This window comes from Hippoglossus stenolepis, chromosome 15, assembly GCF_022539355.2.
Source record: "Hippoglossus stenolepis isolate QCI-W04-F060 chromosome 15, HSTE1.2, whole genome shotgun sequence".
NCBI classification, from domain to species: Eukaryota; Metazoa; Chordata; class Actinopteri; order Pleuronectiformes; family Pleuronectidae; genus Hippoglossus; species Hippoglossus stenolepis.
The window spans coordinates 17,480,670-17,493,010 of record NC_061497.1 but is presented as its reverse complement, the minus strand read 5'-3'; the positions used below and the strand labels follow the sequence as shown (position 1 = coordinate 17,493,010).

The window sequence follows — 12,341 nt, the reverse complement described above, 5'->3', positions numbered from 1 at the left end:
TTACAATACAATCTCTAGCTCTTAAACAACAGTTTGCGAGTGAGGTTAACCCTTGTGCAGCCAAACTGTCCTGGAACAAAGGTGCAGCAGGTTTTCCTGGTGGCTTAGTTATCTAACGTGTTTTACTGGGATTACCTGCACAACTGTTGATGTTTGATCCTTAGATTATGTCACACTGCTGCGTGTCTCTTCTATTTTTAATATCTCTGTGCAAACCACTACCTCGCACCATCCTCCCCACTGACGACAACTACATAACACCTGCACATACACAGGTTTACAAATGATCCCAACACATATTCCTGCTAGATACACGACATAACTCATGTATTTTATTAAAACTTTTATGCAATGGGTATTATAGAAGACGATCAAATATATATCATATTTGTTAAACTTAAGGGTTCACAAATACTGGAGAACAGATGATGTGCCTAAAGACTATTGTAGAGTTTGATTTAGATATCACAACACCACAATGAATAAGATGCACTTGCGATCCCCAAAACATAATGATGAAACAATAAACATATAACTGTTTGAAACTATTCCCAATCATTCTAAGTAGTCAAATACATTAAAGAAAGAAAACTTAGCTGATTTATGTTAGTGTTCACACAGCTGGAATCATTTCTGCACCTCGCTGGCAGTTATAGAACCAATTCCAACAAGTTTGGATGCGTAAGACGTGAATAAAAACAGAATGCAATCATTTAAAAATCCCTTTTGACCCATTTTCAATTCAATACAGTACAAGAACATGATATTTTATATTCAATTCAAACTTCCACATGTGGCATCATGATGCTCCACATTTCAGTAATGCACACTTAGCATCTAGTCTGGCACGCCCCCTAACAATGCCAGGTAAGAGAGGCCCACAATTCCCACAACCACTGGATGCGGTTGACCATTCACAGCAGAGTGGGCCAGCTGGCCAATCAGAGAAGACTTTGCTTTATTGGGAAGGAGCCATTAACTGTAACATACCACTGGTACTAAGTGTTTCAGGCAGAGGCTGAAAAGAGGAGCTGCAGCAATTGACAGTATGAGGAAAGTGATGCATTTTCTGAACATTAGAGCATGTGAACCTTTTCAAATCTAAATAATGAACCTGAATATGAGCATAATGTGTCTATTTAGAAGATGTGATTCAACACAATGATAAATATGCCCCTGACTCAACACTTTTGGAACATGCAACAGACATCAATTTTAGAATAAATATATATTTGCAAAAAACTTATGGGTCTAAAGGATTTCCAAATAAATGAACTCTGTGTTTATCTACATTTTATAGTCTCCCATCTAGAATCGGAGTTGTAGCCTAAAATACATCAGTTTTCTTCATTAGGTGACAAGAATTGAAAGTTGCATCTATCACTCTAATAACGCTTATTTGCTTTCAAGATTGCTTATTGACACAGATGAGAACACTATGAGAACATGAAGATATGTATAACATGGCAGGCCATACAACCTAATGCAGCGTCATTATCATATTAACTTGCAGGGACTGAGAGTCTCAATGCAGTTAGTTAGGAAGGGGAACGAGCCATGATTTTCCCACAATCCCTTTAATAAACTGTTTGCTTTTATAGGTAGGTATGTGTGCGTGCTCAGGCCAACCTAAACAACGCCCCTACTGGAGCATCTCTCAGCATCCCAGGGCTCAGCCATTAAAAAAAGAGACATCACACGTGCATGAGTAAATTGTTTTTCCTCATAAGAAACAGCTCCCAGAGGAACACAAGGCAATTCCAGGTTGCAAAATTGATGTGGTGTGCTGTAGCAAACAGCCCGCTAGCCCCCCTCGGATACCTCATGTTGTTTTAGACTTGGAAAGGAGATGTGTGGCTAGAAGGCATGAGGAGGAGGGGAGGGTTTATCGAGGTTGCACACAAACAGGGAGAGGGAGAGAGAGAGAAACCACAGGTGAACGTGTGCTGACACGAAATCTTGTAATCAGGCTGAGGATGAACAAGCTGCCTCTCTCCTCCTCCTCCTCCCTCAATCTGTTTGTTCTGTTCTCTTTATCTCCCCCTTCATCTCCCCTCCTTTGACAAGTCTCTCTTTCCCAAAATGTCTGCTCATCACTTCCCTCCTTCTTGTCTTATTTTGTGGTGACAGCAGGGCTGCCATCCCACGTACCCCCTCAGCTCTCTTGAACAGCTGCTTGGTGCCCTCTAAAGTCTCATGACTTTCGTGGGAGGCGTCTGTCTGTGTATGTGTGTGCAATATTTACCCAGAAATATAAGGTGGTATCAGGCTATTTAAAGATGGAGAACACATCTCCACTTCCTCCCAATGTGGAAAGATTATGCCAAAATACGGATGCAGGCGCTGCCATCTTGCACTGGTGACATCATTTGGAACCAGATGTGCATATATGGTCTTGGACCTTCGATACACACTCTCGGGCCAATCACAAGTCAGTTTCAGTCATGATGAGTCACCCCGTCTTATAGCTTCAAATAACTCTTTAGCCAAACTTGCTAGATCATTGGAGATACATGTGTACGAGAACTGCCAGGAAATGACAGGAAGTCTAGGAAAAATAAAGACATTTTTTGGTCAATGTCCCATGACCTATACTGCTTCCAACCACCAGGGGTGTTTGTGCGGTGTACAATAGCTAGATCTTTCAAGTTGAACTTCTCAGTCGGCAGTAATGCGTCACTTCCATCACTTGAACCAGGTGTGTGTCAATGATATGATTCCTAATGTAGTCACTCTGCATATATAACCCAACAGATTATTATACACATGAAGCCAATGTTTCATTTCATGTAAGAGCCTGTTTTTCTTTTATTAATGCTAACGATGTGATGGAAGTCCTGTCTCCAATAAACAGATCAAGCTGAAAGCTCCCATCCCGGATCTATAATAAAAGCGTTCCCACTTTGTTGTGGAGTGATTTGATGAGCCTTCAGAGAGCCCTGACCACAGCACCATCAAACGTACAATCCTTTGGGACTGGAATACAGACTGAAAGCCAGGAAACAGTGGTCAACCTCAATGTTGCTCTGGAGGATGTTTGGGGGGAAATCAGTGCTGCCTTTGGGAGAGGCCTTTCTAGAGGCGTGGAAGAGGCTGTAGCCGTGGTTTAGTCTTTTCGGTTTGGTGTAGCCACATGTGTGTATCTGAGTATATCGGTATGTTTCTCTAGGATGCATCATAACATGAAGTACTTTAACATTCTTCTTGATTACCATATTGTTTAAGGAATTCACAGTTTCACCTTGATTTACAATCGTCGCCCTCCCTCTGACATAAACACAAACAGCTCTGCAGGCCTGTTTTCTCACCGGGTGTGTGGGTGTGTCGGCCCCTTGCCTATTTCTGAGAAGCTGAAACTGACACTAAAACCTCTGATGCTTCGATCAATCATTCAGAACAGGATTTCCTCTGGAGGAGGCTTGATAGTGTTCTGTCCTCCACACTCCTGCTATCACATCACTCCTTATTCCATTTCATAATTCAGAGGAAAAAAACAAACAGCTAACACGAAGGAAATATCGGAAGGCTCTAACCCAAGATACACTGAGTCTGTGCCCTCCTTCCCTCTGCTGCTTTTAATAAAATGAATTAATATATTAGGTACTTTACATCTTTATGCTGCGCACTCATCTATGCAATGAGTGTGAAACCTGCCTCGGAGCATTGCAACTACTTTGATCTGTGCAGAAATGATCCCAGAGGCTGGAGGTTTGGTGAAATCCTGAGGCACAAGCCGTTAAGCCTTAAATTTGGGACGCTAAGTCAAGTTAGGTCACCATGTGAGTCAAGTCAAATGTTATATACATATGTTAAAACAATTACAAAATCCCAACCAGTCTTACCATGCTCGTCCAGTAGTATGTTGTCAGGTTTGATGTCTCTGGAAAAGGAAACACAAACAGTACAGTGGGATTAGTTAGTGTTTTCACTGTGCAGTCATGGTAACGAACAGTTTCGATTGGCATGTAATTGCTGTACAAATATTTGTCATATTCTTATTAACAGTATTGTTTGGAGAATAAGCTGAGGTGGGATTTGTATTTGTATTCGAGCCGTTACACATTACTGGCAGAATAATATATGTAAAGTATGATTATGAAAAGTTCGGTTTTCTTGATAACCATTTAACCAGACACCACCTGAAACCTTCCTGAGTTTGTAAATGTAACAGCAAGTCTTGGAGTGTGTGTGTATATATGTAGAATTTGTGTGATATTTTTTATTGAATGATAATCACTGGCTTAAACTGCCAGAATTAGGACCAGCTTATTTAAAAGTAATGCCCAAATAGTCTTAAATTAAAATGATTTGGAAGTCACTAAAATAACAGCATTCAGCTTAGATATGTAGATTAGGGCACTTGTGTCGTTATCGCGTCAGGAAGCAGGGGATCATGACTATGAGTCATTTCAGTGAGTCAACACTACGTTCATGTGATAGATAGAATTGGTTTCCTGTCCATAAAATCTCTCAACCGAGTTGGAGGCCAACAGATGTGTTAACCACTTATGGCTGTAGAGGCCACTGTTGCTTAGCAACTCATGCATTGTGTTGCTTTAACCACCACACAGCTTCACTATGAGCTCTTCACTGTGACGTTACATCACTGCTTTTTAACATTTTTTACATTTCCATTTTCATTAAGACGATTTGAAGCAGCACCACAACGAGCTCTTGAAATACTTGATTTTGAAGACCTGGATTTGCAGCCCACTACGTTAAAGGAGGAGGTTGGAGATGATGAGGTTTAAAACTTAAGCACGACTTCACAAGCATTAGAGGCAGCTCACTAAAAACTAAAGTAAAATTTTGAGCATTTTGAACTACTGAAAAAACAACCTGCTTCATTGCTTTGGTACAGGAACTTGCTTAAACATCCCCACAAACATCATGCGTCATGCCCTAAAGTTTAGTTTACTTTACACAAGGAAATAAGTCTTGACGTCATGTTACAGTGAAGACTTCAGACCAGTCATAGGAATTATTTAACACGGCAGCAATCAAATAAGAGCAGTTCTGTCAGAGTGAGATGACGCCTCTGGTCTATGACTGTATTAGTCACCACAGTCTCATCACATCGTCACATATTTGCTTCCTTTAAAAAAGAAAGATCCTTGACTTTGGCTTGTTGTGAAGCCTTTAGCAATAATGACTGTAGTGCTCCTGCCTGACAATGAATCAAATAATTTAAACAGTGTGGGCGATTTCTTAGTCACTGACGATGACGTTTAAGTTTCTGTAGGTGGCACTCCGCTCCTTGTCTGCCCTCGCCCGCTCTTCTTCTTCGTCTATTCTAAGCAAAACCACTGTTTTCTGCTGCATGCCACAGTAATATTTATCCGGAAAAATCATCACGTGTCAAAGCTTTTCAAGAGGTGAATAGAAAGCAGGTTGACTCATCATTGTGTTGAATCATTTCGCTTCACTGATGATTAATAAAACTTCACTTTGTAACTTTGGCATGGCATTGTGTTTGCAGCAGTGTGTATAACAGGTGTGTGATGACAATAAATTAATATACATATGTGAGGGGGGGTCACATCTGTGACAGCAGGTGAAGGTGTGGGAGTGCAGCGGAGACACATGAGAACAGAAACAGGTGTAAGATGAAGCTCTTCTCGATGCTTCTGCTCATTTCTCATCCTCTGTTGCGTTTTCTGTTTTTCTCCTGTTTTCTAAGCAGATCTTTTTTTCTCAAGCTATTTCTTTTTTTTGCGATGCCACATGAATCCAAATGGCGTCCAGAAGAAAACAGTTACTCCACATTGTGCTGGAGTCCGTACTTAGAAGAAAAATCTATACACTGAAAGATTTATTAGATCCGGTTTTAAGAGAAATTACTACAAATGTTTATAATTAAAGTAGGTAGGTAAATTCACAACTCAGGTTGCGGTGAATACTTTTATATGTTAATACAAAACTATTATTTTAATTTAACTATTTAGATTGACTATATAAAGAGGTGTTAATGAACCCAATTTGTTTCTATATATTTCCATGTATTATTTCATAGTTGTATATACATTGATTTAATATTCATATTTGTCTTTTAACATTTATTTAGCTTTTCTTTATTTCCACATTCAGCTTGTTGTGGTTGTTTTGTTGTCGTTTCCAAATCGCCAGCTCCTCTCATGAAAGCAATGCACTGTGGGTGGCCTGTTAAATATTCCGTACACACATTCCACAGTTTCTATGAAGAGAATGATGAATTTTAACAGCATATTCAAGAGGAGCACAAAGACGACGAATTCCCAAATTGTTACACGCTGATTAAAAAATGACACTCAACAATACCAAGGTCCCTGATGACGAGCGGTCACTTCAAAGAAGAGATCAGTGCCCAACACTGACGTCCCTCCTGGACATTTTTTCTTATTCAAAGCAATGAATATTTTTCCTCATTGTCACTGATCTTTATTTGTCCTTGACTCTGTTATCGCTCTTTCTTTCACACCATAACTCTGTCTGTGCCACGAAGACCATTCCTTTAATCATATTTAACTTTCTCCCTTTTTTTTTTTTAAACCCACGAACGCTGATGGACAATGTCAGATTCTGATAATTACCATCCTCTCCTCGGCTATGCGCACAGTACATGTTGTGTCACATTTGTGTGGCTGCGGACTGAAATTGAAACGGAGCAGGGGTACAGAGTGTTCTCAGCTTCTCCCTGGAACGTTCCCCCACAGCTTTAAAAATGCTTTGAACTCGGAGAGATGATATTCAATATTCAGCAGCCATTCTCAAACCTTCCATTTGTGCTTAATGATCAGTGGATATCCTGAGGTTGACATCGATGGTACTGAATGACGACATTTGAGAGGGTGCCTGTGGTTTGCACAATAGCCGGGAAGGTGATGTCAAAATAGTATATATTCCTGAAGGGGGTCTCAACTTTGCGTTTCAGACAAGTTGATTGAGGGCGAGCTCTTGAATTTCAGATGACCTGATGTTGGAGATTTTCATGCATAAGCTGCAGTAAGAACCTTGATTTCTTGGCGAGAAGACTTTCATGTGTTTTGATGAATCACAACAGTTCCGAGGCTGCAGCTCTGTAACACTGTAGCTCCGGGTGACAGCGAGCGTCTCCTCTAATTAAGTCTCCCGCCCCGTAGGAACTCAGCGGTTTTTAGCACATCAAAGGCCACGCTGACCTGCGTGTTGTGTGCACCCGTGTGTTTCTATGCCACACACCCCCGGAGACGAGGACAACCTGTTGCATCGAGCTCGGCTGGTGGGTGCTTTGGCGGATCAAGTGGCGCAGGCTCAGGTGGGGGTAAGAAAGGTCGGTCATGTAAGGCTTAATTAGCTGACATTTGCCTCAAAGGCTGGCACGGAGGCGGAGAGCATGGGCACGTGTGGCCGCTTTAAGTGAGAACAAGGAAGCCTCTTTAAAGGCCATGCCGCCATTGTGAAGCCACGGGACAAGAAGGGGAGGAAAAGACAACTAAAGAGATGGAGCAAAGTGGCGAGCCCCATTAGGAGATGACGTGTGGTAAAAGCCAGGCTGTTGAGGTAGAGGTGATGATAATGACCATAACTGATTTGTTCTTCTGTGAGTGGAAATATAGGAGCAACTTAACCCTTTGTTTCAGCTCTGTACACATTTTCACACACCCTCCACAGCTGTATCTGTTTGAAACACTCGTTAACTTTCACAAGGCTTCAATTTATAGTGTGAATGCGAGGCGAAGTGTGTAGCATTACTTTATTTACTTTATCAATTTTGGTGCCAATGCCGTGACCAATAGGATATATGTAGGCATATAAACAAATTTATTTATCATCTTGATTATTCCTTCAGATGTTATTATCGAACCCGTAAGATAATTGAAACTTGATATTTTACAATTTAACCGTAAACTTTAAACTTTATTATAAATAACTGAATAAGAAGAATAGCCAAATATATAAAACGTAAAAATATTTTACCTAAATATAAACAGAACTGCATATCCTTTCTGCATTAACTCTATAAACATAAAGTTTTCATATCCCTGCATATCATTGATAATATACTAAACAAAAAATGTCATCTAAAATTATGAAATTTATATAAAAGAAATCAAACAACCAAAGAGGTCAAAACTCCAGCAGCACCTGCAGTATATAAAACAACTTCATTGTTCGACTGACGTGTTTTAGCTTTCGTCCTTCATCAGGGTCAAACTTCGTCAATGGGCTCAACTCGAGGGGTTTTACACTAAAATAGCCAATATTTATTACGTCTCTTAGACTTATGAGGCCTATTCTAACAGTCATAATCAATACACACAGCTTCTCAGTTGCATTCAGTTTAATGATTCGTGAACTAAATTCTGTTTTCCTTTCACAGAAGCTGACATAAAAGAATTACCCAGCAATTACAGCGAGTCTTTCTCTAGAAAATTGTGATAATGAAAAGTAGGTCAGTCTGCTCTGCAAAGACAATGTCTAGGGAAAGAGCGTTGTTAATATTCACGGGATCTTTTTTTTTTTCGCCCTTAGCTCCGTATTGAATGAGAACTCAGTGTTGTCATCCAGTCATTGTTGTTTTAAAGCCACGTCATTGTAGCCACGGGCAGCGATAAGTTTGATTACAGTCGTTAGAAAACATTAGAAACCTCCTATAGTAAAAGAGACCGATTTGAGTTGTCACCTGCTCCTGTTTATTATGTATAACTGCAGTGCATCATCTATTAGTGCTGAGAACCAGATGGGGTCTCTTGCAGCGGCGGTCGCACCGGAGCTGTGTGAAGACGGGTCGGCTCGGCTAGGTGACAGCTCGACCATCTGCAAGCCACTTAGAGGTGACACGACAAAAAGCCCCACGAGACTGAGAGCGCACAAGTGTGTTAATGTTTGGCCAAACTTGTGTTACTGCAGCTTCTGACGACATAACCTGCAGCGTCCTGACACTAAACTATGAGGTTAGCAATTTGTAATCATCACTCATTCTTTGTGTCACTGCTGTAGGATATGAAATTGGAGCCATTAGGATTTTCTGGTTTTATATATATTTTTTGTCCCTGAGGCATAAACAGCAAAACTACATTACAATGATCCAAAGCACTTTACATATGAATAGACACCTGTGTATGAATCACTCTGCAGGAAAAAGAGTGACAGAGAGAGACGGAGCGGCGAGGAGGGAAATATAAAGTAGGTGTGTAAAATATACAAATACCAACTGAGAGAGAACACGTAAAAGGGATGAATAGGGAGAGATAGTTGGAGATGTACAGGTCAGACTGGGAAGGGAGTGAAAAAGATGAAGAGTTAGGTGAATGAACTGGGAGAGTGGGGGGGATAGTGACTATTTCAGAGAAAACTAAATGTGTTGGATAAATTGGGAAAATAAGTGAGGGTTCAAAGAAATGGCTTAGGCCAGAAAAAGAAAGAGAGGAGGAGATACAGTGAGTAAAGAGTAAATGAAGAGGGGTAGGTACACAGAGCAAGTTGAGTAAAAGGGAAGAATCAAAGGGAAGAATGGTCGTAAGAAATTTGGCGCTCCTCTGAGTGAAGACGGAGGGTCGGGAGAACTGGGTGCAAGTTGATCCCCTCGGCTTTTCTCTCGGTTGACTGGCCCTACAAGCTATTAGCAGGATCTAATGGCCTCATTACACCCTTCTATCAGAGGCAGAGGGGTAACTGGGCACCCTACCTGCTCATATGATACCGCAACTGACACTGGAGCAGGCCGACCTATTGAGAACGGAGGCTTATACACACACACACACACACACACACACACTCAGAGGTCATGCAACCATACTGCCACACACTCAGATCATTCAAGGAAATTCACGTAAAGTATATACATGCTGACACACATAGGGAGCGGCCACCTATGAACACACACAGGTCTGTGAAGTAAGACACTTCCTTTTTCTGCTCTGATGATAGAACCCACAGTTGTTATCGATTCACACATTCAGAACATTTTACTTATAGTTGCACTTGTTATGTGCTTATTGGTTCTGCAGTTTATTTGGGAGTTATAAACAAGTTCCTTGTGATAGTACAGTGGCAATCAACTTTTATTCGCATTATTAATTAATTTGCAATTTATTGTCTCAGTCATTCAAATGATTGTTTAGTTGTTTAGCTCTCTGTGAAAAATGCCCTTAACAAAACTTGCGAGGTCTTCAATTTATTCTACTGACCTTCTGGCCAAACAATTGTTATATATTTGCAGGTAGAGACATTTAAAATTTGGCATTTTTGCTAAAAGACAATTTAAACGATTAACGAATCTCGACTGTGATTAATTCTCTGTGCTATGAATAATATTTTTGACATGTAGTGGCATTTAGTCTTGTCTGTTTCTTGTTCTCACCCATCTAATATCTTTTATTGGTTTTCCCCTTAAATTAAACTTGAAATTTCAAAGATGAAACTATTTCTGAGCATAGATTACTGGATTTTTCAGGGCGTCAGTAGCCTCTCTTCTCTGTTCCAGAATATAAAAAAACTAAAGACCTGTTAGAGAAAAGCCCACAGCTCGGCAAGAACACACACTCCCAACAAGCAGCACACGCATAAATACACATGAGCACAATACAATACAGTTTAAGTGCATAGAAATGCATAGAGAAGCAGTATGAGAAGCCCTCAGCTCTGAGTACCCACGCCCACCAGCCACTGAGGAGCGAGTCAGACAGCCGCTGCCTTTGAACGTGAATTGAAAGCCCAACTACACCCACGGAGGCAAACAGCTCCAACCCAGCTAACTGCTGCGTCTCTCACTCAGCCTCACTTCTCTCTGCTAAAGACAAACCGCTCTGACAAGTGTGAGAAGGGCACAGGTGTGTGTGCCTGTCGCTGTGTTCGTGCACATGCATGTAGATTGTCTATCTGTGTGTGTGTGTGTGTGTGTGTGTGTCTGAGAGTAGCTCTCGAGCTGAGGGATGTTCATTCCTTATTCAGTGACACATTCTGAATGCGAATGGTTGACAAAGTCTGGCCTGACAAGTCCCCGGTCTAATTTGCAGCTGAGTTTTGGGAGTCGGAGAGTGCAAAGCTGAAAGCAGCCAGTCGGCACTAAAAATTCACCGCATCAGAAAGATTAAAAAATGTCAGCTCCTCTCCACCCTCTCCGTCTGGGCTCTTTAACTCCCTATCTCTGCCTTTATCTCCCTGACTGCTGTCTGCCTACGTCTCTCTCCTCCTTTCTGCGACAGGCAGGCATTTCGACTTAGACACACAAGCAGGTAATTAGTGATCATTTCTCGGAGCAGACTCGCTGGTAAACATTCCATCGTGTTCAGAGCGCAAACCTCCTCCAATGGGCTAATCTGCCGCCGCGAGCTGGGTCGAGCCGTGGGAGATTTCCCACAGCGATAATGCTCAATTCCCCGATTCGTGGTGTAAAATCGGCACCAGCTGGCACCTTAATCTGCATTTATGAAATATGAGCGTATAATTTCTCCCACCCTTTCTCTCCTCCCTCACGGTTCCTCTTTTTTTCTTCCTCTTCTGCTGGACAATAAAACATTAACACACTCCATGAATAAAGAATACTTCACTTGAAGACATGACAAACGCTCGCCGTTTCGGGGAGCTGATAGAGAGGAAGAGTAATGACTTTGTCTGCCTCCACGCAATCTGCGGTGCTACGGAACGTCCCTTCGTTTTAAGAACCGAAGACCCACTGAGACTCTTCTTTCACCTTCAATTAACCAGAAAGGTGAATTAAGAGCGTATTCCCTTTTGGCAGCCTGGGCTACAGGCCCCCTGGACGGGAAGGGGATGAAGGAGCAAATAAATTATTTGAAGCACACATGCGCCTTGTGCCACTCCCACGGAGAACGAGTCAGACCCTGAACAACCTAAGACTGAGAAATGAGGGTGGAGGGAGAGAGGAGCATGGGAAAAAATAAAAGTACAGTCGGTAGAGAAAATAGCACAGGAGGGGAAAAGAGGTAGAGCGATGCTGAGGGAGATTATGATGGAAAGGTACTTTATACTGTGTGCGTGCGTGTGTGTGTGTGAGAGAGAGAGAGGGAGGCGGAAGAGATGAGAAAAGAGATCAGAGCCTGCGATAGAGAATCCTCCTCCTAGGCTGAAATAGGCTTACTCCATGCAACAGCTGGGTTTCAATACGCTTCGGCTCATTTGAAAAGGAATCTGAATTGAAAAAAACACCCTGCATGATTTCCATGGCAACACCGAAACCAACAATGTGTTAATCTGTCTCGCAATTCTTTGCAAAAGTTCCCCATTTGGTTTACTTGAAGCTGAAAAACTTGTGCGACTAGCATATTGTCTTTTATTCAAATAGATTCAGTTTAGTATTGTAGCGAACTTTACTCAAATGAGAGGAAAGAGTATTTCTGCTGGGGACTATTTTCAGACGT

At 41.6% G+C, this 12,341-nt stretch overlaps 1 protein-coding gene across 2 annotated transcripts in view; it reads right to left on the bottom strand.

Annotated features, from left to right (window-relative positions):
- The window catches only part of stk32a (serine/threonine kinase 32A), a 59,145-nt gene that overhangs the window by 21,830 nt on the left and 24,974 nt on the right, over positions 1 to 12,341 (bottom strand). For both annotated transcript variants that reach the window (XM_035179547.2, XM_035179548.2), the window contains one exon: positions 3,843 to 3,880. In XM_035179547.2, the coding sequence (XP_035035438.1) occupies positions 3,843 to 3,880 (38 nt within the window). The remainder of the gene's footprint in view (positions 1 to 3,842; positions 3,881 to 12,341) is intronic.